Genomic DNA, 26,120 nt, shown 5'->3' with positions numbered 1-26,120 from the left:
GAGCCGCTCCCCGCGGCAGGAGCGGGGCGGCTCCGTGAGGGCGCGGGGCGGCGGGGCCGCAGCGAGAAGCCGTGCCCCGGGAGCGGGAGTCTGTGCCCGCGCCCCCCCGGGCCGAGGGAGGCGGCCTCGGCCGCGCAGGGTTCCAGCTGCTCCCGCGGGAGGTGTCCCGGGCCCAGGTCAGCGCTTCCCGCCCGGCGCCTTCTGGACAGCTGTTCGCCTTTCCCAGTAAAACGAGAAATGACCCTTTTCTTTCCCTCTGGATTATTTTTTCTCTTCCGTCCCCAAGCCCACCCTCCCTTTCTCGTCATCCCTCTCCTGCCGTTTTTCTTTCGGGAATGAGAAACAGAAGAAGGGTGTCGCTGATAGGCTGTGCTCTCCGTCAAACATCCCTGCCGCCCTCTCCGGGATGTGAGTGGAGGTGTAACCGAGGCTTCCGCTCTCGCGTTTGGCATCCGTGTTTGCTTTTTAAGATCCAGGTTTCTGTTTGTTTCTGTTTTTAAGATTCAGGTTTATGGGGTATTGTTGTTTTGTGTTTGTCTAGCACCAGTCCAGATTTCGTAAAGGAACACTGATTATTTTGCCTTTTTTTACCATAGGCGGCGTGGACGACAGAGGGAATCCTGGATGTTTTACAGCCTTTTGCTCCAGCTGGTAGAGGAGAAAAAAAGGTTCACGCTGACCTGCAGCAGTTGCTTCCTGTGAAAGGGGAGAAATACCGGACACTGTTCTGGGATTATTTTTTGCGTGCTGCGTCCTGAAAAGGCTTCTCAAACAATCAGTAGGCATCTGAGAAGAGAATTGAAGAAGTCGTGAGATTTTTTTTTCTTCAGTCAGTGCCGAGCACATCACCCTGGGATCTTTTGTCCTCATGGCATGGATACATTGCTAAATTTATCAAATTCTGAATACTTCAGCTGCCAAAATGAAGTGCTTTGTTGTTTTTAGGTATGCTTACTTCTAGGCAGCATTCTGGCTGAGTCATAGGCATAACCAGTTTTGTTAACCGGATCCAGGTTAAATGTGGCCTGACTCACTGTGTAGACATTGCTGAAAAGTTTCATGGCAGATATTTTTTCCCCCTTACTTTATTTTTTAGATTTTTTGACATAACCTTCTTCCATTTTGCAGTGAGACCCATTTTCTAAATGAAGAATCTAACAGACGTTTGTTTATCATTTTTTCCTTTATACTTTATGTAGTATTTTTGCTGAAAAATGTTGTTGCCAATAAGCAGTATGGAGGTATCCAGATAGCTGTTGTTTACAAACGCCTCTGTTACCTGAAGCTGGGAAATGTTCTACGGTTCGTATGTGAAAGTTGGATTTTTGGCTTCACAGTTTGTGGTGTAAAACGTGTATATATTTTACCTGGAGCCGATGCCTCTTACAGTGATATTTACATGGAATAGACAAGACAAAAAGCTGTCAGAGACAAGAAAAGATTTTTAAAACAGACCGTTGGCAAACTTTGTAAATAGCCTCGTTGAATCTGTAAAAAGAAGGATGGATAGCTGATTTCTGTGAGGTCAAATTTATGTCAGAGTGCTACGAATGTAGTATCAACGGGAACTCGGGATATTATCTCAAGGAAAACAAACTGGAAAAATACAGATCTCACAGTGCTAACACCTTGTGTCGTCCTCTTGAATTAGGTAAGTGTTGTAGTGTTCATAAATCCATTTACAGTTGAATAAACCTTTTATCAACAGAACAGTTAAAATGGTAGTGTTTATTGCCTAGACGTTGTTGTTGGGGGTTTGTTTTCGAGAACCTCGAAATGAGCTTGTTAATTTTTACTTGCTGCTTTTTATAATTAATGGAATGCTTCTTTATGAATTTGAAGAATACATGTACAAGGAGAAGCGTGTAGGTAGGATTTTTATGGGAGATTAAAAAGTAGATACACCTAGACCAAATCCATACGGAATTTAACCTTCATGTTGATGTTGTAATCTCAGCAATGAGCTGTTACGTACATCTGAACGAGTCTACTGGATGGCTTGCATGTCTCAGTCTTCCCATTTGTATTAGATGTTTTTGCAGCATCGAGGTGGTACTAATGTAGGTGGGGTTTTACTCTTTTTTTTTTTTTTCTTTCCACTGTTCTTTGTCACTTGTGAAAGCCAGCTAATTTTTACCAAAAAACATTTTACTGTCTATGCAGACTAGATTTTTACTGTGTTGATATTTTGCATTTGGGTTCAATGTATTTTCTTATTCTGTAATGGGAATGAATGAATGAGTATGGCTGGTCTGCAAGTATAGCATTACAAAAACACTCTGTTGTCTTGGAAGAATTCAAAACAAAATCTAGTGGTGAAGTGGCTAATCTTATATGTTATTTTTAGATGTATTGCAGTTCCCTTTCTTGTATGGTGCTTAAATATTTCTGTGGATAAAATTTAAATGTTGAAATTAATATGTTTATAATATTTTTTTGTAGGTTTGCATTCAGCTGAGCTGCTACTGCCTTAAAGAAAATTAAGATGAACAGAGCAACTTAATTCAAAAGTCAGTGGTAATTTTACTAAGTTCTTTCTTCTCTATCCCCTCTTGATGATTCATAAAGCTTTAAATAATTAAAGTGTTATTGGGTAGACCTTAAACTGAAAGTCTGGTAAACACGTCACGTTTACCTTAGTTGTCAGTTTTTAAAGATATTTTTAAGGGTTTCTGCAACACTGGAGTATTAGTAGTAGTGAACTAATGAAAAAAAAGAAAGGTTTTCTCTAAAGGCACTGCAAAGATGATTGGGAAGATTGCTTGTATTAAAACCTTGTAGAAAAAGTGAAGTTAAGCATGTGAAACTGTATTTAAAGATTACTACAGTGTTTTTTTCCTTCTGTAGCTTGTTATTTTGACCACAAATGAAGGACTTGCATTTACATCAGTTTTATAAATTCTTGGACTCACTAAAGTTATATTCTATGTGTTGTCAGTATCTAAAAGTTGAACTAGCTTTGGTTTTCTGCTTTGGATGATCTCGCTGTTTTGTAATTTTAACTTGTATTTCAGTTTTGTTGTTTTGAAAACATGGAAACTGTGGAGCATGAATAGGAGGCTGTTTCTGTGATCTCTGGCTATGGCTTGTGATTCTTCTGTGTTGAGTCTTGGTGTGGCTGGGAATTGACTGGTAAGGTGAGCCACATGTGAAGGAACCAAAGGAATAGAAAAGAGTGATCTTCCTCATTCCTGTGCTTGGTTCAATGTGTTTTGTTTGAAAGCATTTGGTAAATGGAGAGTTTAGGTGTGAGTGGTCATTTCATTTGATTGTCCTCTATTTTATGCTCATGATATTATTCTAGGTGTTCACTTCTTAAGTCATAGAAAAAGTGATGTGTCTCTTTTCTTCAGGCTACTTCAGTGCTGTGAGATACTTTTATCTCTTTTCAAGAGGCTCTCACTGAAATCTAGGAGCTTCTTCCCACACTTAACTATTTTGGGTGACATCTTTATCTAGATTCTTTCCCTTCTGGAAGTTTTGAAGAGTTTGCTTTTTAGCTTCATGTAATTAGCTCTGTCTTTCCCCCTCTCTGTATGTTGGTAGGGTAATGCTTTTATTCTTTTACCATGTTTACACTTGGGAAGCTGTGACGTCCCACACTTGAGAGGAAGGAAGCACCCAAAATTTGTAAATACTCATTGGTCAGAAGGAAAAACAAAAGTCAGAGGGCTCACCAAAAAATCACAAAGTTTTGTTAGTAAATTATACATTTGGCATTGAAACTGGTATGTTACTCCTACTATATAAGCGCTATATAAGCACATGGCAGTGGGGTTTGGATAAAGGGTGAAAGACAAAGGAAGAGGTAAACTCAAGAGAGGGCAACAGAGAGAAAGAAAAAGCAGTCATGAGCTCTGCATGGCCCCTTCTCCAGTCACATCCCATTCTTTTGGGAGTGTTAGTACCAGCTATCCTTTGTCTGTTTTATAGCAACAATCGTTGGTTGGCTCCACAGCCATCCAGCTGTTGGTGTTTGAGACATACACACTACCCATTCTGGGATCCTACAAAAGTGTATTTTATTTGTGTGCGTAAGTGTTCTGCAAGGATTCGGGCATGTTTTACAGCAGTGCCCTGTATCCTAAACAAAATTCATACACGGGTGAGGCCTACTGAGGAGAAAATGCCAAGCCTGCTGGTCAACTTTAATTTTTTCCCCAGGTTTTTATTTTTTAAGTGCTGACAGTCTGTTGAGTGGTTTGCAGATGACTTTGAAGATAAGGTTCTTGCCCCCAAGAGCTTATACTTTAAGGCCTGATGTAAACATAGTTTTTGTAGAGGAATAACTGTCAGCAGTTTATGTCTTTTACTGATGTGTTTATTTTGGTAGAATCGTAAAATGAGTACATTTGTTTTGGCCAATTCTTAAGAATGGTGTAGGTTGCTCTGCTGTGTGAAAAAACTGTTGGTGGGAACTTTTGAGAATAAGCACCCTTTAATATTGCAGCAAAGCTGAAGTGGAATTACAGCTGTAAAATGATAAAGGCAAATTGTGCAGATATTTAGCTTTGCACAAGTTAATGCACTCTATGTGCCTTTCCCCCCCCTCCATTCTAATGTGGTTATTCTGTTTAAAATGTGTGGATAAAACAGTGCAATGGTGACAGTGCATCAATAACTTCTGAGGAAGTTCCTTTTACTTATGTTTTTAGTAGTAGGAGTAAATTCTGTCCTGCTAGGTGGAAGAGAGAACAGGAGAAATATTTGGAGACCTTATTATAAATAAACATGATTCAGAATTGGCCTGTGTTTTGTTTTGGTTTTTGTTACTCTGTGTGTTTGGGCAGTAATTACTACATAGCAACTGATGATGATGCCCTATGTGGTGCTATCAGCTCTTACACAGTCACCTCCTTTCATATTTTGGGTAAACGTAGTCAGGGAAACATCTGATATAGAGAATTGTTTCTCTGCTTTATATGCTCAGGATATGGCAGAACTTCTGCCTTTTTCTACTTCTGCTTCTTCCGGTCCTTGTGAAGACTCCAAATTGGAAAATAATTCCTCATTATGTAATGTATGCTGACTGGGACAGTGATGTTACTAAACTCACACTTCAGCTTTTGGACTTTGAACCTTGCAAAAGGGCAAGAGATTAGCGTTTCTCAAGCTTTCTGCTTGATGATCAGTACCATTTAGCAGAACCATTAGACACTAAAGTGTGTAGAATTTCAAGCAGAAGAAACCTGGTTATGGTTTACCTTCAAATATGAAGTTATTTCATGTTATGAAATAATGTTGGGGTTTTTCTTAATTACTCTACATTTTGGTACAGTGCCAGAAGAAAAACTTTTTTTGGATAAGAAATCTTGATAATGTTATTTAAAGAACTTACTAACTTTGATTGTTGTGACATCTATATTTGACCCACAGAAGTGATATAATGCCTGTTGCTTGTGAACTGTGTGTATATGTAGAAAAGGTGATCATATGATAAAGCACAGTGGTTGGGATGTCTAGAATACCAGTGTCCCCCCCAGGTCTGCCGACATTCTAGATCCTTATGTAAAACAAAGGGCTTGGGCCCTGAGTACAAATGAAGGTGGATTTTCATTTTTCTCTTTTGTCTGTTTGTTTGTTTTTTTGCTAAGTCTCTGTAAAGCTAGGTGTTAGGACTGTGGCTGTACTAGAGAATGTGTTGGCTTTAAATGGTTAAAAAACTGACCATTGCAATTTGTACACTTCTCATGCCTAGGCACGTCCTAAGACTTTTGGAAGTCGTCAGATTTGACAGAAGACCTTGTTCTTTTCTCAGTGTTCTACAGGAAGCTTTAGTTGCTATATTTCTTTTTAAAACATGAGGCAAGAAGATAAATTATAAATTGTCTGGATATCTTTTGTTCTTCCAGATTGTTCACTGATAGAATACTCATCAGGTCAGTGCTGTGTTGGATGATGGGGACAGCATAACTAAACCTGGAGGTTTTGTCTGGCTGTGCAGTAGCATGGTTGAAAAAGAAGAGGCTTCAGCTGAACTATTTTAGAACTTTAAATGTCTCCTGACCCAATGGGAGAGACCTTTAAAGGTTCTGATCTCTTTTATTGAAGGTGTGAGTCTTTGACAATAAATTTTAGAGGACCAAAAAACCTGAGAGAATTGCTGTATGCAAACTTAACCTTTTTGAAAGATGACTTTACATTGAAACGCAGCTGGGGGTGACATGAACGTTTTAGCCTTCAGAGCATTAAAAGCTTGATTGCAAAGATGTAAACTTATTTTGTTGTTGTGGCTGTTCATTTACATGGAGAAAAAAGAAAGAAAGAATCTTTAGTTGAAGTAGTCAGGCTTTTGCAGCAATTTGTGATCGGTAGAAATGCCTCCAGTTTCAAAAACTCGTAAAGCTTGTGTAACGGTTTGAATATTATTTTCTGTTTTATTAACATGCAAATTCTGGATAGCAAAATAACTTGAAATTAGCTTATTTTGCTTTGTTAGAACTACATGAATTGCAGAGTAGTAAGGAAGATATCTAATAAAATGTGTCTTTAAAAGGGGGATGAAAATTGAGACAGGGTTTGAACAAAAGTATTGTTTAGCGCATACACTTGGCGACTTCAAATTAGTGCTACTCTTGACTAGAGATAACAGAAGAGGAGAATCTGTTATCATAGGAAGTGATAACAGTGGTGCAAACCACTTAAGGAAGGGGTTTTTTTTTGACATAAGGTGTGTTTTGTGGCAGAAGAAAAAACTTTTGATGGAATGGGTTATTTTGAAGGCCTGCTTAGGCCTCCAGAAAAGTGCTGAATATTTCTGTATATGGAGAGTGTGTAGTCTGATGGCTGGGACTTGTGCACATAGTTTCTTTGCCTAATTCAGACCAACACTTAGAAGTTTTTCTGTGGCTCATGCTAAGTGGCTGAAGTAAACATTTGAAGCTGGCCCACGATGTGAGGACTGAAGGGAGAGTTTACTCTGTAGCTTGGTTATTCTAGAATTGCACTGTCTTAGTGAGAACTTTGCCTATGATGATGCTTCTTCAGAAAAAAGAAATGACTGTGGCAAATGCCTTTATCTTTTTGTTGTGATGAAATGCAGTACAGTTGGTATTTGGCATATCTTTGATAGTAAACATTCAGTTTTAATCCTAGAAAACTGTGTGCCTCTTTTCTCTTCTTGTTAGATGGTCAGTCTTTTCTAAGGCATCATACAGACTGACTTATCAGACCTTCTGAAATTCAGACATATGCTTCGTTTACCTTCTGATGAAATAAGAATTTGATACACTTGCTGGAGCTCATTACCAAGAAAGCAAGGCAGCCCAGAGTAGCTACAGACTTGAGACACTGAATGTAGCCTTTCTGCTCCTCTCATGACACTATAGTATACTTTAATTCTGATGGTTTACAATCTTCTTTTGCTACATTTATAAAAATTATACTAAAAATTATGATGACAAGATGAGGGTGGATTGTCAAATGAGTGTGTAGTTAAGGTTCCTACATGTAGTTTATGGTGTGCTGTACTTAATGTTATATATACTTAATGTAATAATAATCTGTGAGGCATTAGGTAAAAGATCATAGGAATGTGCCACTTACATATGTGTCCGTGATAATTTTAGACTTCCCTGAAAGATATGAATGTGCATATATCTGTGTGCTTTTAACATTTATTCTGTTCATGGTTTTCTCTGTGCAAATCAATAGACTGAACTTCTAAACTGGTCTTCAGGGAGCATCAGGAAATTTAAATTTGTATCTCTCTTCTAACTTTGTGAATTTGTGGCCTGAAGCTTTCTTTTCTTCCCTGTTACTAAATTTGCTATTCCATTCACAAGCTTCAAGTATGCCTAGCTAGTTGAGTTTATATTGCTTTTTATTTTAATGGTCTTCTGACAATCTCTGAAATACTCAAGTGCCGTGGAAACCGTTTCCTGTAAAATGATATAGACTGTCCACAGAGAATGAGAGTATAGAAGCTGAAAATACAGAACTGTTTTTCCTTATCTTTTGATGATGAATTCAGCTGTCAGGTTTTTTTTCCCCCAATGTTTAGCATTAGTTTAAAATCTGTTTTTCCTACAATATTTTGGTCAGCTCTATTTAAATAGGATGTAGTTAGTAATATGGCCAAAAGCACACAAACTTCTAGTAAATCAAGTTTTTAAAGTGTGTAAGTTTTTTGGCTATTTTACTATTATACTGCTTAGTCTTGTCCTTATTATACTGCTGTCACTATTTTATCTGTTTCTTCATACTAAAATATTATGAAAAAAAAAGCTGTTTATTACAAAGTGTTACTAAATGTGTCTCATCAACAATAATGAAACCTGTCTTAAATATTGGAGACACCTTTCTGAGCTAGGGAAGTATTTGTATTTTATACACTTCAGGAGACCTCTCTGGAGTTGGATCTGTTCAGTACTAGTGAGACTGTCTTTGCCTCTGAATACTGGTTAGACAAGTTAACATACCCTTAAAATTGTGCGGGGTCAGTCTCTGATCTCACATCCTTGTCATCTTTAGTTCTGCTGTGCTTTTTTCTTCACTCTCAGTGTAGAAGGATCAGGTTAGAGATCACTTAAATGAAGTAACTTCTAAGTCCATAGACCTTGACAGGATACTTCTGTGAGTGCAGAGGGATCTGGCTGATGTCATTGCAAGGTCATTCCTCATTATCTTTGAGAAGTCTCATGGTCATTGGAAGGTATTCTTGAGTATGACAAGAGACCAAATGTTAGTCCTGTCACGAGGAAGGGTAAGAAGGAGAATCTAGGGAACCACAGGCCAGTCAGCCTCACTTCAGTTCGTGGGAAGGTTGTACAACAGCTGATCCTGGAAACTTTTTTCCAAACACCTGAAGGACAGGAAGGTGAGTGGGAGCAGTCACGATGCCTTTATGATGGGGAAATCACACTTAACCAAGCTAATAGCCTTCTACATGAGGTGACTGGCTTGGTAGGTGAACAGAAAGCAATGGATGGTATTTATCTTGACTCCAGTAACGATTTTGACATTGTCTTCCATGATATCATCATAGAGAAGCTGACAAGTATGTGTAGAGAAGTGAGGTGTATCCAAAACTGGCTGAATGGTGAGGCCCAGCTTGTCAGGGCTCTGATCAGGGCACACAGATCATTTGGAAGCATCTCTTTCTGTGCACCCCAGGGTTCAGTGCTGGAGCCCCTACTATGGAACATCTTCATTGAAGTCCTGCACAATGGGGTGGAGTTTACCCCTAGCAAGTCTGCAGATCATAAAAAATGGGGAGAACTGGATGATACACACACACTTGATGTTTGTGCTGCCGTGCAGAGGAACCTGGACAGGTTGGAGAACTGGACTGAGGATCCTCATGAAGAAAAGGGAAAACGCAAAGTCCTGTGTTGGGAGAATAGAGATCGTGTATGAACAATTTCCTTTGTATTTCTGTAGGCCTTGCCTTGGCATGACTGGGTACAGACAGTAAAAGAACTGCATAGCTAGTATGGCTTCAACCTTTGAAGTTAGAACAAAGAAGGCTCCCTGCCAAAGTTAAGGTGGAGTTTCAAGAGGGTGAACGTGTGCCCTCAGCTCATATGGACACCTGTTGTGGTCCAATTAGCAGTGGACAACAAAGTATGTTGCTCTTATGTATCCAATGCTGTGTGAAGAAGAATCACACGTCCGGGTGTAGCAGCAGTATATAATGAGTGTTCTTGTAATAAGCCGACATTTTGCTGACCAAATTGGCCTGTGAGCAATCTGTTCCGTGCCTCCCCACTGACAGTCCTGTCTCTGGTGAGTAGTAGCTGCACATGCCAGCTGCAGAGAAGTAACTGGGGGTCCTCTTGGAAAGCAAGCCAACCATGAGTCAGCAAACCATGAAACCAACATCTCCTGACACCATGTTAGGAAAAATGTTGCCAGCAGGTGGAGGGGAGTTCAGTTTGCTCCTCTACAGCCCTGGTGAGGCCTCATGTGGAGGACTGTCACAGTACAGGCTGTGTAACACTGCTATAGGCTCCCTGATAAAAAAAAGATGTGACTCAGTGGAGTGAGTTCAGAAAAGGACCACAAAAGTGATAAAGGGACAGCAGTATCCTTCCTTTAGGCAGAGGTTGATTCTTGAACTTCTAGGGAAGTACAAAATGATCATTAGTCTTTCAGAAATATCTCTGGATGCTATATTTTAATTTTTCAGAAGGTACTTTCAAAATTTAAAATCAGTAAGCTATTAAATTCATGTTTCTCCTGTAGAATTGTGTGAAGGTGAAAATGATGATGGAGACTTTATTTTTGTAAATGCTACAGACTGTTAGGACAAGAGTAAGAAAGGTTGCCCTCAGAAGGATGTTGCAAGGTAGCTTTGTTACAAGGTGATGCTTAAAGTTCATAGCCCTGTTTGTCATGGATTAAAGAGCTGCATTGTTGAGAGTTTCCTTCTATAATTTGTGAAGGGTGTGGACTTGGGGAAAAAAAAAGGTAGGGTTACATGTTTTTATACTTGATTCTTAGGGGTTGTGAAATTGTTAATAGTGTTTATAGTTAAGTATATTAAAAATATCATGGTAAATGTATTTCTTCTGTTTAGAACTACTTAAACTGAATAATGAAAATCTCAAAAAAAATCACAGCGGTTAAATGTGAGTGCATATTATTTTATATTCCATGGTCCTTTCAGGATTCTGTTTTAATAATTAGCCCTATTTTTTTCTTTTTTGACCTGTTTATAGAAAAAACATGGAACTGAAATTGCAAATGCTTTGATTGCATCTGCTTGCTCTGCTCTCTGCCCTTCCAATATTCCAGAAGATGATTCCTTTTGCCTTGCTGTGTGTGGGCTCTCACGTCCACTGACACAGACAGTGCAGAGATTGCCTTGAGCTCAGTTCTCATGGGAGTCACTTTTTCAACTCCTGAAGAGTATTGTACCCTTCCAGAGATGCTGTATGGCTATTTTTAGTGTTGTGTAAATAGAGAGAGAGAGAGAAGATTTTTAATGCTGTAGAGATTTGATGAATATGGTTAAAGCTAGTAGGAATTCTAGGGAAAGGATCATCTTTATAAGAGAGCGGGAGTGATCAGGTGAATTACATTTGTGTGACCAGTTTATTCCAGAACCCAGTAGCCTTTGTTTTTATGACATGTTTAAGGCCAGATTAAAGACTTTAGTAAAGGAATTTGCTATTGTTCCACTGTTAGCAGGAGCAGCACAGAAAACCTGATATAAATTTCTACTATACGAAAATAGTCTGGTTAGATTGTAATTGCTGCAGAACTTGAGCTAGACACTTTCTTATTTTATGATTTTTATCGTTATTTATTTTGATTTTATTATATTTTTTTGTTTGTTTAATATTAATTTTAATTTTATTTATTTTAAAGTTTTGTCTGGGCTAATTTTATAGCTGCCTGGCATGGGGGAAAAAAGTCTAGGCTCTTTCTTTGTGCCTTATACTATTGCTTCCTAACTTTTGACAGCACAGCTGTTTCCTGGTGTAGTGCTGAAGCTGAGTTATTAAATGCACACTTCTCTGTCTGTAGTGACTCTGCAGTTGCCCTGTCTGTAATGAGTCTGGTATGTGACTGCAGTGTATTCCATTTTTGATGTTCTACGCCGAGATACAAGCTGGAGTAACACATGTTTGCTGGGGTTCTGCTTTGTGCTTAGCTTGTAGTGGTCTCAGGCTTCACTAGTGGTTGGAAAGTACTGCTATGTACAGCCAGTCTGCCGATTTGGTGAAATTGCTCCACAGTGAAGGAGGGTGAAATGTGTAAATGATTGTGGTGGCAGCAGTCCCTAACTTAGCATTATGGAGTGAGAATGAGAAAGCATTTTTTTCTCTTTTCCCCCCTTCTCTCTCGGTAAACATAGGGCAGGAAAAAAGAAGGGGATTAAAAAAATTAATTTTTACTGCAAGAAATTACACAGACTTTATTAAAATGTGACAAATTGTGTTTGTTAAAGCTGACGTGTATTCCATAGTTTGTTCATGAGGATCTTCTTGATCTGTTGTATTTCATTTCTCTTTTTAGTGTGAGAATTGCATGGAGGTTTTAGCTTACAAGCAAGTTTTGCAAATGAAACTTAAATGTTAGTAATTTTGGCTGTTCCACTTTTTGTCCCAGCAGTAGTAAGTTAAACATTGCAGATAAGGTGAAATTTGTAATATTAAGATGAAGCTTGAAGAAGCACTTTGCTAAGGTAATCTGAAAGTAAGTTAGTGTGAATGTTCATGAATACAACACTGTTTTCTGCTTTTGTAGCATATTGAATTCGGGATGCCGTGCGGCGGCCGTGGGGGTGTCCTCCCCCTGGAAGCCGTGTGACGGCCACGGGGGCATCCTCCCCTGGAAGCCGTGCGGCGGTCACAGGGGCAACCTCCCCTGGAAGCCACACTGTGGCCCCGGGTGCCCCCCCGTGGAAGCCGTGCGGCCCAGGGCCGGCCCCGGGCCCTGAGCCCGTGTGGGGCTACCCCTCTCCCCCGGCAGGGAAAGAAGAGAGGGAGCTTTGCTGGCGTGGCTTTGCGCCCTCCTGAGAGAGGAGAGTGGAAGCCTCGGAGCACACAGAGGTTTGCTGGTCTCGTTTGGGGGAGGGGGACGGGAAGGGTACTGGGTGGGCCATGGGGGTCCTCGGACTGGAGGGTGGGCAGGCGGGGCAGCCCTGCATGAAGTGTTGCAGGTAAGCGGTGCATGGGAAGATATGAGGTAACACGGTGAGGGGAAAATAAGGTCAGAGTGGATGATGGTTTCCTCTGGGGGGTTAGGGGTCTCGACTGGGCTGGGGCCTTGAGAGGTACTCGAGCCCTAGGTGGGTATGGGGACCAGAAGGGTTTTGTTCATTTGTTTGCTTTTGGCTCACCTGTGGCTACTGCCCTGGTTCGGTATGTTCTGGATATATTTGTTACATCCTGAAAGGGTAGTCAGGACAAAGGGTTGTTCCTGGGTATTTCCTTGTGATTGAATATAGATAGGTGGCAGAAAAGTAGGAAGTGTAAGACTTACCCTCGTCGTTTTAATAGTAAAAATATAGCCTGTGTAATCCTGTGTGGTTGTGAGCTATGCTGGCGATGGTACCTGCCTTTGGTAGGGTCGCCCATGCCAGGCAGGTCAAAACCGTAGGGTCAGATACAATACGTCCTTGGGCAGGATGAGCTTGTTAGCTTTCTGGCAGTCATCCTAGGAGAAGGACAACTCTAATCCCAAACCGGGGCAGATGGAGCTCGCTTAGCCCCGTAAGGCCATCCATCTAAGAGAAGGACACTCTAATCAAACCTACGTCCTGAGGACCTCGCTGCCACTGTCCAATCTTGCTCGGCCCTGGCAGATGAACCTTAGGATTAAAGGGTGGGTCCAGTTCTCTGCATGCTGTGTCTCACCTAAAGAATCCACTGCACAGGCTCGAAGGCTTTACCCACATTCACAAAGCCCTGTAGCGACGGGCGAGGGTCGAAATGGCAGGTGAAAGGTGCACTGGGAGCCGCAGACCCAACCCTGCATGCAGGTGGTTCTGGATATTGGTCATTAGAGACTGACCCCGGAGATGACAGCACCCTGAAGGACCAAGCAGCCTTTTTCAAGGACAGCACTGCTTGCTCCACTCAGAGGGGGGCCTAGAAAAGGTGGTCTAAACAAAGCTCATCTCCACCTTCACCTGGTTGGTTAACCGCAGCCAATGGGCATCTTCTACTGAGGTGGTCACACTAAGATCAAGAGACAAAGGCGTACACCTGCCTCCAAAGGTGAAACCAAACTTACTCTAGCATGCTGGAACATCAGAACCATGCTTGATTCTGAGAATAGTGGACGCCCTGAGCGTTGCTCTGCCCTAATCGCCCATGAACTATCACATCTCAACATCGACATTGCTGCTCTCACTGAAGTTCTCCTTCACGAGGAAGGCAACCTTAGAGAACACAGTGCTGGTTACACACTCTTTTGGTCAGGTAAACCCAGAACCAAAAGGCATCTCTCAGGAGTTGGCTTCAGATCAAAAACTCTATTGTTCCTAAACTCGAAAATCTGCCGACAGGTCATTCTGATCACATTATCTCCCTACGCCTTCCACTCCACAACAAACAACACGTCGTCCTCTTTAGTATATGTGCCCCAACTCTCCAAGCTGACCCTGCTGAAAAAGATAAATTTTACTCTGACCTGCGCTGCCTTACCCAAAAGGTGCCTGCAGATGATAAGATCATTATCCTTGGTGATTTCAACGCCAGAGTAGGAAAGAACTTTGAAGCCTGGAAAGGAATATTAGGCAAGCATGGTGTTGGAAACTGTAACAATAATGGTCGACTTCTGCTAGAATTCTGTGCAGAGCAGCAGCTCACCATCACTAATACTATCTTTCAGCAGAAAAACAGTCTGAAGACAACCTGGATGCATCCTTGATCTAAGCACTGGTATCTCATTGATTATGTCTTGGTGCGACAGAGAGATGTTCGCATTGTCCATCACACCTGCATGATCCCTAGTGCAGAATGCCAAACAGACCATCAGCTTGTGCGCTGCAAACTTAACTTCAATCTCAAGTTCAAACCCAAAAGGGGCAGCATCCCAAGGAGGAGACTCCAAGTTAACAATCTCCAATCAGCCACAGTGAGAGACAGATTCCAGGCAAATCTTCAAACTAGGCTCGAAAACCATTCCATAGATTCTATAGATCCCTCCCTTGAAACACTTTGGCACCATATTAAAAACAGCATCCTGCAGAGCTCTGAAGAATCCTTGGGGTTCTCCTTTAAGAAGAACAAGGACTGGTTTGATGAAAACAATCAAGAGATCCAGGAATTGTTGAGGAAGAAGAGAACCACTCACCAAGCACACCTTGCACTGCCTTCCTGTCACGTAAGAAAAGCTGCCTTTCATCTTGCATGCAGCAAGCTCCAGCAGAAACTCTGTGACATCCAGAACAAGTGGTGGATCAATCTAGCTGAAAAAACTCAATTATGTGCAGATACAGGTGATCATAGAGGATTCTATGAGGCCCTGAAAACAGCATACGGGCCTACATACCAGGTCCAAAGCCCTCTACTCAGTGCTGATGGTCAAATGCTTCTAACAGATAAAACCTCCATTCTGAATCAATGGTCTGAACACTTTCAGACTCTTTTCAGTACAAACCGTGTAGTTCAAGACTCAGCAATTCAGTCCATCTCAACAACCAGTGAAGAATGAATTGGATATTACCCTCACTTCGGGGGAAACCCTTAAGGCCATACAGCAGGTGAAAATTGGCAAGGCAGCTGGGGTTGATGGAATTCCACCTGAAATCTGGAAACATGGGGGCCTTGCACTCCATGCTAAATTTCACGAGTTTGTGGTGCGCTGTTGGGAGCTCGGTGAACTACCATCAGACCTTCATGATGCAGTCATCATCACTTTGTATAAGAAGAAAGAAATTAAATCAGACTGTTCAAATTACCGTGGTATTACTCTGCTCTCCATTGCTGGCAAAATCTTGGCAAGAATACTTTTGAACAGATTAATACCTCCTATAGCAGAAGGAATTCTACCTGAAAGTCAGTGCGGTTTCAGAGCCAACAGGAGTACCACAGACATGGTGTTTGTTCTCAGACAACTGCAAGAGAAGTGTAGGGAACAGAAGAAAGGTGTCTATGTAACCTTTGTTGATCTCACCAAGACTTTTGATACTGTGAGCAAGAAAGGTCTGTGGCAGATTTTGGAACGTTTAGGTTGTCCCCCCAAGTTCCTCAAAATGATCATCTCACTTCATGAGGATCAGCACGGCCAAGTCAGACATGGCAATGCACTTTCTGAGCCTTTTGTAATTACCAGTGGTGTGAAACAAGGCTGCGTTCTTGCACCAACCCTATTCACAGTCTTTTTCAGCACGAGGCTCCAAAGGGCCATGGCAGACCTCGATAGTCAGGACAGTATCTACATTCGATATTGTACTGATGGAAGCCTTTTCAACCTCAGGCGACTGAAGACCCACACTAAGACCTTAAACCATCTTGTCCGGGAGCTGCTTTATGCTGATGACGCCGCCCTTGTGGCCCACACAGAAGCAGCTCTGCAGCGTTTAACATCCTGCTTTGCAGATGCTGCTGAGCTCTTTGGGCTGGAAGTGAGTTTAAAGAAAACAGAAGTTCTCTATCAACCAAGCACCTCAGGAAGTCTTCCATCATCCCCATATCACCATTGGCAAATCAGAGCTCAAATCAGTCCAGCAGTTTAATTACCTAGGTAGCCTCATCTCCTCAGCTGGTAAGATTGACAGAGAGATAGACAACAGGTTAGCAAAGGCATATAGAGCTTTTGGAAAACTCCATAAAAGAGTATGGCGTAATAAACACCTGAAGAAAAGCACAAAGATCAGTGTTTACAGAGCCATAGTGCTGTCTGCTCTTTTATATGGATCTGAATCATGGGTCATCTACCGCCACCACCTGCGACTCTTAGAACGCTTCCATCAACACTGTCTGTGTTCAATCCTACACATCCACCGGACTGATTATGTGACTAATACATCTGTTCTAGAACAGGCAGCAGTTACAAGTATTGAGGCCATGTTGCTGAGAACACAGCTGCGCTGGGCAGGGCACGTCTCAAGGATGAAGGACCACCGCCTCCCTAAGATCTTGCTTTATGGTGAACTTGCCACTGGCTGCCGCAAGAGAGGAGCCCTGAAGAGAAGATACAAGGACTCCCTGAAACAACATCTCAGCCTTGGCCATATTGATCACCATAACTGGTCTACTCTGGCCTCCAATTGGGAGATCTGGAGACATACTATCTGTAATGCTGCTGCTTCTATGAGAACGCACACAGGATCACTCTCGAGGAGAAAAGACAACGCAGAAAGAACCGTGTCTTGCAGAATTTACCACCTAAGGAGTCTTTCTGCTGTGCCTTTTGCAATCGGACATGTCTATCTTGGCCTTATTAGCCACCAGCTTGTAACAAATGTGGGTAGAGCCTTTCCCAAATCTTCGTTCGTGAAGCCTAGCCATGATGATGATGAGCATATTGAATTCTGTCTGTGTTATTGCAAGAAAAAGAAGAGGTTGACTTTTACTTTGGTTGTAGTGGTGTCCTTCATGTTTAAAAAGTTTGTTTTTTAAACGGTATATTGATTTCAAGTAGTAAGGGAGAGAGGGGAAATAATTGCTGAGGAGACAGTATTCTTACATGGCTACCACTGAAGATGGGGAAAAAGTGAATTAACTATTACAGTGTTATCCTTCTGTACATGCATCATCTGACACATTAAACTTTTTACTTACAATTATTAGTGTCTGACTTAGAAGCGTAATAGAAATTGACAGGTTCAAATGTTTGTCTCTAGTCTTGAAGTTGTTTCAAAATCTTGTTCTGATCTTCAGAACATGTGTTCAGCCTCAATCTGCTACGTTTGATATCTTCATGTGATTCCGATGGTGTTTCGGATTAAGATATCTCCTTTCTTGATGAAATTTACTCCTTAAGATATCCATAACCACTGCTTAAATATATCTCGTGTCCTCATTTTGTGAGGCAAAGCAAGCCAAGTAATTTCCTTAGACTTGTCTTTTCCCTGATCGCCGAAATAGTTCATCATTGCACAAAGAAATTTCTTTTTTCAAAAGAAATCTTGAATTTCCGTGCTGTTACTCAAAGTGTGATTTCACTTGTATCTCCTTCTGTGGTGAAAGAAAAATGTAGCAGTGAAGGGAAAATTGACTATACTGTTTAATATTTGATTTTTTTGTTTTATTTGGTAAGCATGAGCTAAACTAATGATACTTGCTTTAGTTTCATTTTTCTTGTTTTGCAGGGTTTGGGGATTGACTCTGGGTATTGTTTCTTAGCCTTTTCACAGAAGTCTTGACTCCTGATCCGTACAGTGGTCTGTAATACCCTTTTCTTACCATGTTACTTCCTTTTCTGAAAGAGAGGCAATATATTAAATTTTCCAAAATGCTCTTCAGATAACACAAATTTGTTTAGAAAATAGTGTTTCCTGCTGCTTTACAACTGATGAGAAATAGTTTCTATCACCCTGTCAACTCAACCATGAAAAACCCTATCCCAAAATTTTTTTGTGTGTTGGTCAAGCATATTTGGTGCAGTGTTCTTATCTCAGCTGCAGATGTGGCTCCAAGTAGATGACTGAGTAATATTTATGACAAATCTCTTCACTGTACATCACCTAGAACGAGCTGTTCATTATTCTTTGACAGTCACAACCTTATTATTGAAGATCATACTTCATAAAACTACAGAATTAAAGTTTATTTAATTGAAAATTGGATTAGTTATTTCATGTTACCTGAAACAGAATCCTTTACAGACTTCTTTCAGATCTACCCTTCCAAGATGTATGTCCTAGTTAGAACAACTGGGACCAGTTCATCACTGTATGGGTGTAACCCAAAATTGTGTGTTCTATAGCCTTCCATGCCATTTCCCAGAAACTGGTATCAACAGACTATTTACACCCTCTGCCCAGAGCAGCCTGACTCCTCAGGCTATAAACTGGGTGTTAAGAGGCCTGTGAGATAGGAGGGTGCTCTTGTCCTCACACCCATTGTGGAACTCCTCGCCCTGAGGGAGGTACTGGGCATTGCTACCTGAACTGGAGGATATGTAATCTTGGGGTCTTGGGACTTTTTTAACCACTCGTGGGATCCAGAGGAAGACTGCAGATCACCACTCTCAATCAAACTGCAACCACCACTTTTCAACCAGACTGCAACCATCACTCTCGACCGGACTGCAATCACCACTCTTGACCAGGCTGCAACAGCACTCTCACCAATGGGTTTTTTCCCTCTCCTTTTCCTTTGGACTCAGGGGGCCCAAAGAACACCACTCTGTTCATGCCCCAGGGTGCTGGGTTATACATTTGGGTTTTGTGCATTAAAACCAATTGTTTGTCTGTATAATCGTACTTATTTTATTATTTTATTAAATTGTTATTCTGACTTATAATCTCTTCTTTGAGTTGAGTTCATTTCCCCTGCTGGTTTACCTTTAAACCAGCACAATATAAAACTTAAGAACAAGATTTTTTCCTTTGCTGTAAACTATTTTATTATCCATAACAAAGGAACACATGAATGTTACCAAACTTTATGGGCTATGAAGACTTTTTTTACTGAAGTCAGTACACAGTACTTGAATTGGGTATTGCTGATGGTGTTGCTGAGATGAGACAGTACTTTGATCAGCCTGATTAAAGACATTTGAGTGTTAATAGTATGAGGGTAGCAGTATTTCAGTATCTTTTTCTTACCTTGCTAGAACTGTGCAGCTCTGTTGCAGTAGCACACAGGCTGAGCCTAGTTTGGTTAAAGAATGGCAGATTTGTGCTCATAGGGATTGGTGGCTGAAACATTCTGTAATAAATTTTGGGCCTACTCTTCTGTTACTGAGAGAGTTTCTGAAAGCACTGGAATTGTGTTCAAGTCTGTGGTGTATGTCTCAGTTTACTTTTGATAGCTCTATTAATGCTGGGACTACATCAGCTGCTTTGTGTTACTGAACAGGAATTGTATATTGTGTGGTGTGCATGTAAAAAAACTTTCTAGCAGACATATTGGTTCTTCATGTCAGTATAATTAAAGCAGTGTCATACTCTGCTAAGTTTCATTCTGTTCACATACTTTAAATATTGTTGTTTTCATTTAATTTAAAAGTAGCCTTGGACTTCTTCAGGGCAGATTTTGGCCTACTCAGAAGACTGGTTCAGAGGGTACTTTGGGAAACAGCCCTTGAAAACAAAGGGGTCCAGGAGGGATGGACATGCTTCAAGAAGCAAGTCTTGAACACACAGGAGCAGGCTGTCCCAGTGTGCCAAAAGGCGAGCCGGCGGGGAAGATGTCCAGCCTGGCTGAACAGGGAGACTTTGAATGAAATTAGGGGAAAAAGCCCTGTGCTCAGTGCTGGTGAGACCACACCTTGAGTACTGTGTCCAGTTCTGGGCCCCTCAGTTCAGGAAGGATATTGAGGTGCTGGAGCAGGTCCAGAGAAGAGCAACAAGGCTGGTGAAGGGACTGGAACACAAGTCCTATGAGGAGAGGCTGAGGGAGCTGGGGTTGTTCAGCTTGGAGAAGAGGAGGCTCAGGGGAGACCTCATCACTCTCTACAACTCCCTGAAAGGAGGTTGTAGCTGGGTGGGGGTTGGTCTCTTCTCCCAGTCAACCAGCAGTAGAACAACAGGGCACGATCTTAAGCTGTGCCAGGGGAGGTTTGGATTGATATTAGGAAGAAGTTTTTTATGGAGAGGGTAATCAGGCATTGGAATGGGCTGCCTAGGGAGGTGGTGGATTCACTGTCCTTGGAGGTTTTTAAGATGAGACTGGATGTGGTACTTAGTGCCACGGTCTAGTAACCACAGTGGTGTTGGATCAAGGTTGGACTTGATGATCTCCGAGATTTTTTCCAACACGGTTGATTCTATGTTTCTTCAAGGCAGGGGTGTTCTTTGGAAGTAATCTGCTGATCAGTGTTAACCATGTGCCTTAGTGTCTCCTCAGTCTTTGTAAAGGGAGCTGTTGTTTGATGTCTAGCTGGAAATATGTTATCAAGCAAATTGCTTAAGAAATCCCTTCAGTATTTTTATTAATAACTTCAGTCATGAAATAAAGTGTACATTTATTAAATTTGTTGATAATATGAATCTTAATAAAGGTTGCAAGTGCTTTGGAGGACACAAAATGCAGATATGTCTCTGATTTCTTGGGGTAGCTGAAGTAACGACCTGAATAACAGGAAAAAAACCCCTGGCTCAGAATTGGTAGAAGGAGCTTCTGCAATGTTCAAATGTGTTGCAGAATAATTTGCTAGACTCAGTTGTTGGTCCAACTTAAGTTGGAAAGCAATCAAGGAACACACTAGTGTGGGCAACTAAAGCTGATCATGAGGGGTTTAAGCATAGTAAATCCTTTATGTGGGAGCAGAGCTACCTTACTGACTTCCAATTCTTACAGTTGGTGATCTGTTTACCATTTATCAAAAATTCCTTCCTTAGAAGGAAAAGTATCCAAGAGCTATCAGAGATGTCTGGTCATCTAAACAGAGATTATACCTGTAATGAAACTGTTTTTTATTAAAAGACATTCTAGGATGAACTTGTTAACAACATCAGAAAACATCTGTAAGAGTTGTTAATGAAGCTGGTAAAACATGGAACTGTCAACTTTAAGCTGTGTAGGCTGCGTACTCTAGAGAAGTACATTGTAAGAAAATAACTATTCCTGACTTGCTGTTTGTTATTTAATTACACCTGGGGTGTTTGTGCCTTTTTAGAGTTAGGAAGATTTAATAATGAAAGTACTCTGTGTTCCCATGTCTAATTGCCGACCAATCACTGGTACAATTAGATGAAAGAAAGTGTTTTCTTGACTTTGGTGTCGAGGTTAGTATTCACAGGAGTTGTTTTTCTTGTTAGTCTTTAACTGTAAATCTGTGAATTTGGTCAGGTAATGTTCTAGAAAAACATTTGTGCTTTTGTTCTTGAGGTTCTTTTATTAAAACTATGTGGAAGAATTAGTTCTAGGAGAGTTTTTCTTCTATGGGCTTATTGAAATTTACAGATATTCTGCTGCTGACTTTGTGCTCTGAGTGTGAGTTTTGGCCCAGGCCTCTGTCCTTACCATTTCATTATACCGCTTTTTAGGAAAAGGATTGACTTCTCTGACAGAGCAGGACTATCAAAAACTTTTCTAGAGCTTTTTTAGCTGAAAATGTGAGGAAGACTTCGATCTGCTTCTAGAATAATTGTTGCATGAAGACATAGACACCCAGTGTCAGTGAGCTGTGGGAAAAGCTTGTCTAAAAACACCTTTCCAGTCCTTGGATGCTTGGTGATCACCAAATCTTTCCTGAATCCTTGTTTTTTTGTGCAAAGGGTAAAAGGTAGGGATGTTAGTGAGTTAATAACAAATGTTTCTCATGACAGTTGCATAAATAGTGTTAGGAAGCTTGACTAGTTTTCTAAAAAGAGTAAGATCAGTCTGTTAAGAAATCAGATTGTTAGGGCATTTGTTGTCCCATACCTTGTAGCTGAGGCACCAGTAACTTGGTAGTACTTTGTGGAATCTTTGTTATATTTTTACTTGGTCTAAATCTAATCTTACTCATTGCTTTTTGGACTGTAAGTGCCTTGGTCTGAAGATTTCGTTGTTTTTGTGCTGATCTTTCAGTATTGATGCCTGTCTTGATCCTCTCTAAAGATTTCCTGATTCTTGTACTTGGAGGATAAGAACTGTATCTGAGGGAAGGAGAAGAAAATTTTTTCCTCCTGGCATTTGCTCAGATTTGTTCATTGCTTCATCTGTTTTCTGTACTATTGCTGAGTAGGATATATCAGTAAAAGTGAACGTGATTCCTGTGAGAAAGAGGAGCCACTTCTGTGATGGTTCATTGACTCCAGAACTTTCTTCATTTGTTTTTCACTAGTTCGACGTAACTGGAATATTTAGAAAATTTCTCTGGATTTTTTGGTGAGATAAATTTTGAAGTGAGTTAGATGACTTCAGCAGAGTAATTTATAGTGAGTTATTTGGATGAGACATACCTTTATAACCTTGTCTTCTGTATTTAATGACAGTAATGGTCTATCTTACCTCAAAGTTTAACTCTGGTATTGGAGATACCTAAAAACCTAAATATGAGCTCGTGTCATCAAAAAGATGCTCAACTAAGTGCAGTTTAACACTAAGTAAAGTCTAACAAATCTGTTAGAAGCTGGAACATTCTTGTCTGTCACTGGAAATCTGCAATAGCCTGGTTCAGGCCATAATTGCAACAATAATTATGGGTTACTGTATACCAGATTCCACAGCTCTTACTCACATTACAGCAGCCGTAGATTAAAGTGAACTACATCTGTGCTTTCTGACTAATAGATTTGCACTCACATTTATTTGGATCTTCATGTGAAATGTGTGTGGGTACTTACTATGTTTTCACAAATTCATATGAAGTTCTAATAGTGTGTATCATACTTAAAGTATTTTTGAATCATTGATCATTTTGCAATGACTAGCTGCAGAGTATGATTCAGTTACCCTCACATAATTCAGGCAGTGTTTCATCCACTTCTTTCCTGTCTGTGCTATCATTCAGCTTTGAGTTCATATTACCTTACATTCTCTTGCTTATTAAGAAATGTTTTCTTATCTGTGGGAAGAGTGTAGGGTAGAAAAAGTATTCTTGAGTTTTAATCTTAAGCCATTACTTTCTCTTGCCCATTTTCAAACTGGAAAATTTTACTGGATTTTGACACTTTGCATATGTAGACTCTGTTTCCATTGAATCTAGAGACAATGAGGGGTTTGTGGTTGTCCCAAGCATCTAGTTTTTTCATAAGGAACTTTAATATGGCCTCTGAAACTAACTTTTAGGGACTAATTAAAAAATCAGCTTCTAGGAAGCTGAAGAAATAGCTCCTGAAAGCCATTCTAGATATTACCAGGAAGTATTGTAACAAACTAATTTTGCCATAGCGTTCTGGGTCAGACCTTACACAAGAAACTTCATCCAATTTATAAGAGGAAATAAAGAAAGGAATGTTACATTTGTATTTTCCTGATTCCTGCAATATATTTGATTTGTGTGACACTTTAGTAATAAAAGCACAAATGTGATACTGTAAACGAGACGAGGGTAGTTAGATTCTAAACCATATCTGTGTGAGAAAATAATACTGGAAAACAAAGCACAAGAAATTTACTCCTCTTGTAACATCTGGAAGTACTCCATTTCTTGTTCTTCTGTTTGCAGGGACTTGCCATGAGGTGCTAAGCCTTTTTCCATTGATTCAATGAGACTGGACCTAAATGGCGCAGCATGACTTTGCTCCAGCCTGGCTTAATTTTCCTACTCCACCATCATCAACAAAGGTATGTTTCTTTTGAACAGGCACTCCCATTATTTGGGAAGTTAATGTCATAACCTCATTCACAGTAAAAACCTCTTCATGAAAAGGGTGGTGATAGATGGTATCTGGCAAGTTTTGTTGTTGTGATTTAAGTAGTTGCATCATAGAGTTCTTTGCTTGAGCAGCTGAGTTTGTGGATAGAAGCACGTGCCTGGCCTTGTCAGAGCTGTGGTTGGCTTAAGATTGCCTTCATCAGGAGTTTAAAGTGAATTACTGTATTCTTTGCTAGAAGTACCAAGGCAGAGGCATGTACTTGATATTCTTGCTTCTGACTTTTCTGTGTGTCCTATAAATTTTGCAGAACTGTTATTCTGTCATCCAAGTGATTAAAAAAAAATGTTTTTTTATATTATCTGAAGTGGCTCTGCATGGTGGGATGCTTGTTGCTACTGATGGAGTGTGGCCCTTTCAAACTGTTGTGCATCTTCACTCTGGTTGTTTCATCTGAACTACTATTACTTTATATAATGGGACAGTTAATTTGGAAACAGGAAATAACAACCTCCAAATTGCTAGGATTTTTATATATTCTAGGAAATCTTGAGTATGTCTGTCCTGGGAATGTTTCTTTTTTCCTGGCCTGTCTTTCTACTCTTTTTTAATTCGTGCAAATGCAGAAGCAGAGTCAGCACGGGGTATTAAAACTCTTGTCATCTGTTTCCCTGGTTGTAGACCTGTCTTCATTATAATCTCTTGAATACAATATCTATATCTTCAGCTATGAGAATGGGTTTGCCTTTCTTTAGTGTATTTATATGAAGTTTCATGCAGTCTTTCATGTCCATGAAAAGTGCTTAGGCTTGAAAAATTTATGGCAATAGGCTTATGGTGTTGTTAAATTCACAGATAGCTGGCAGCATTAGCTGTGTTCCTAATGCTTTGCTTATGTATGTCTACACACACTTAACACCCCTGCATTTTTTTTAATCAAGTTGTTTAATGTCCTTATTTCTTTTGCTCTCTTAATGCACTTCTACTGTGACCTGGCTAGATGCTTAGTTTAGGATAATCTATTAGGAACTCAGTTGCTTTTCTGGGAACATCAGGCATATCTCTTCCATGGTGGTTCATGGAGTCTGTTTTCATTCTACATAATTTCTGATGCTTTCAACTCTTTTGATCTGATTTTTTCAATTTAATGTGTTGTAAATGTTGATATGTGTCAATATCGCAGGATAAAAGTAACGTTCAGAACTACTCCAGTACCACTAGCATATATCTGAGTTATTGGTTGTATTTGTCACCTCATTCCTGAATTGTGTGAAATTACATTACAAGTATATGTTGTGGATCCTGTTCTCTTTCGTGATTCTTTGCCTAAAGGAGTTTAGTTGAACTTCCTTCTCTTCCAAAAACTCCATACTGTATGCTTACTCAGTTGTAGTATTTGTGTGTCATTGTTGGGAATGCACCTTATTTCCCTGCATTAACTCCCTCCTCAGTGATCAACATTCTGTGATATACAGCACATTTGGATAATAAGCACTTGACAGTTAAGTTTGTTCTTATATGTAGTAGTTCTTAGTTTACAGAATAAGACTTGTCTTGTCATTGCTCTCTACAAGACAGGTCTCAAATGTTGTGGCCCCCTGTCTGCTCCATTTCCTAAAATAGATTTATTTTCTATGTCAACAAAGCAGAAGAGAAGAGCAGATAAGAAGAATGGAGATGAAGAGGAAGGATGGGTTGAGGAAGGCAAGGTGTCTCATATTGCATGCAGAATAGAGCTGGGGCAAGCCTATGATATCAACAACATTTAAACTTGAGAAGGAGAAAGTGAACTCTTCTCAATCAATTTTTATTTTCCTGAAGAAGCACTTTCAGGAATTGCACCTACAGAAGCTTGGTTTCCCTCCTCAGTCCTTGGTACCTGAGACTTCTTTCCTTACATAGCTTAAGGCTGGTTTATAAAAACCCAGTGCCAGGAAGCTGTGATTGTGAAGGAGCTTTCTAATGTGACAATACAGATTACAGCTTGACTGAAATCCATCCTATGTATTGCTGCTGATTGCCTCTTAACAGCAAGCTTTTCTGTCATCTCTTTGCTGACAGAGCAAAATCCACCTAGATAGGTGGGTGCCCATCACTCAGCAGGTTTTGTTTGGGTGTGGAACTACTGTATTTGTGTCGGTGCACTATTGCAGATGGGCAGGTGAAAATTGGAAGGTGTTGTGAAGAGTGAAGCCATTTTGGGATATGGACAAAACTTTGAAGAAAGTATTGCTCTAAAGAGTGTATGAGGAGATTGCAGACAAATAAACTCCATTTTTGCAAGTTCACTTTTACTTCTTGTTAA

At 40.4% G+C, this 26,120-nt stretch overlaps 1 protein-coding gene across 8 annotated transcripts in view; it reads left to right on the top strand.

The window, feature by feature from the left end:
- GPBP1 (GC-rich promoter binding protein 1) overlaps positions 1 to 26,120 on the top strand; it is a 44,932-nt gene that overhangs the window by 337 nt on the left and 18,475 nt on the right. Inside the window, exons 1-4 of one of the 8 annotated variants that reach the window (XM_051788305.1) lie at positions 37 to 176; positions 597 to 1,651; positions 2,443 to 2,510; positions 23,668 to 23,786. In XM_051788305.1, the coding sequence (XP_051644265.1) occupies positions 23,724 to 23,786 (63 nt within the window). In that variant the 5' untranslated portion in view covers positions 37 to 176; positions 597 to 1,651; positions 2,443 to 2,510; positions 23,668 to 23,723. Of the gene's footprint in view, positions 1 to 36; positions 177 to 217; positions 508 to 596; positions 1,652 to 2,442; positions 2,511 to 2,565; positions 3,138 to 23,667; positions 23,791 to 26,120 lie in introns of those variants that run through there. The other 7 variants (XM_051788309.1, XM_051788307.1, XM_051788303.1 and 4 more) reach the window with 7 other exon arrangements.

The sequence above is a fragment of the Manacus candei genome, unplaced genomic scaffold (assembly GCF_025592945.1).
Source record: "Manacus candei isolate 608988 ecotype Guabito, Panama unplaced genomic scaffold, ASM2559294v1 h1tg000024l, whole genome shotgun sequence".
NCBI classification, from domain to species: domain Eukaryota; kingdom Metazoa; phylum Chordata; class Aves; order Passeriformes; family Pipridae; genus Manacus; species Manacus candei.
Note: the sequence above shows the minus strand (reverse complement) of the source record. Positions and strands in the feature narration are given on the sequence as shown.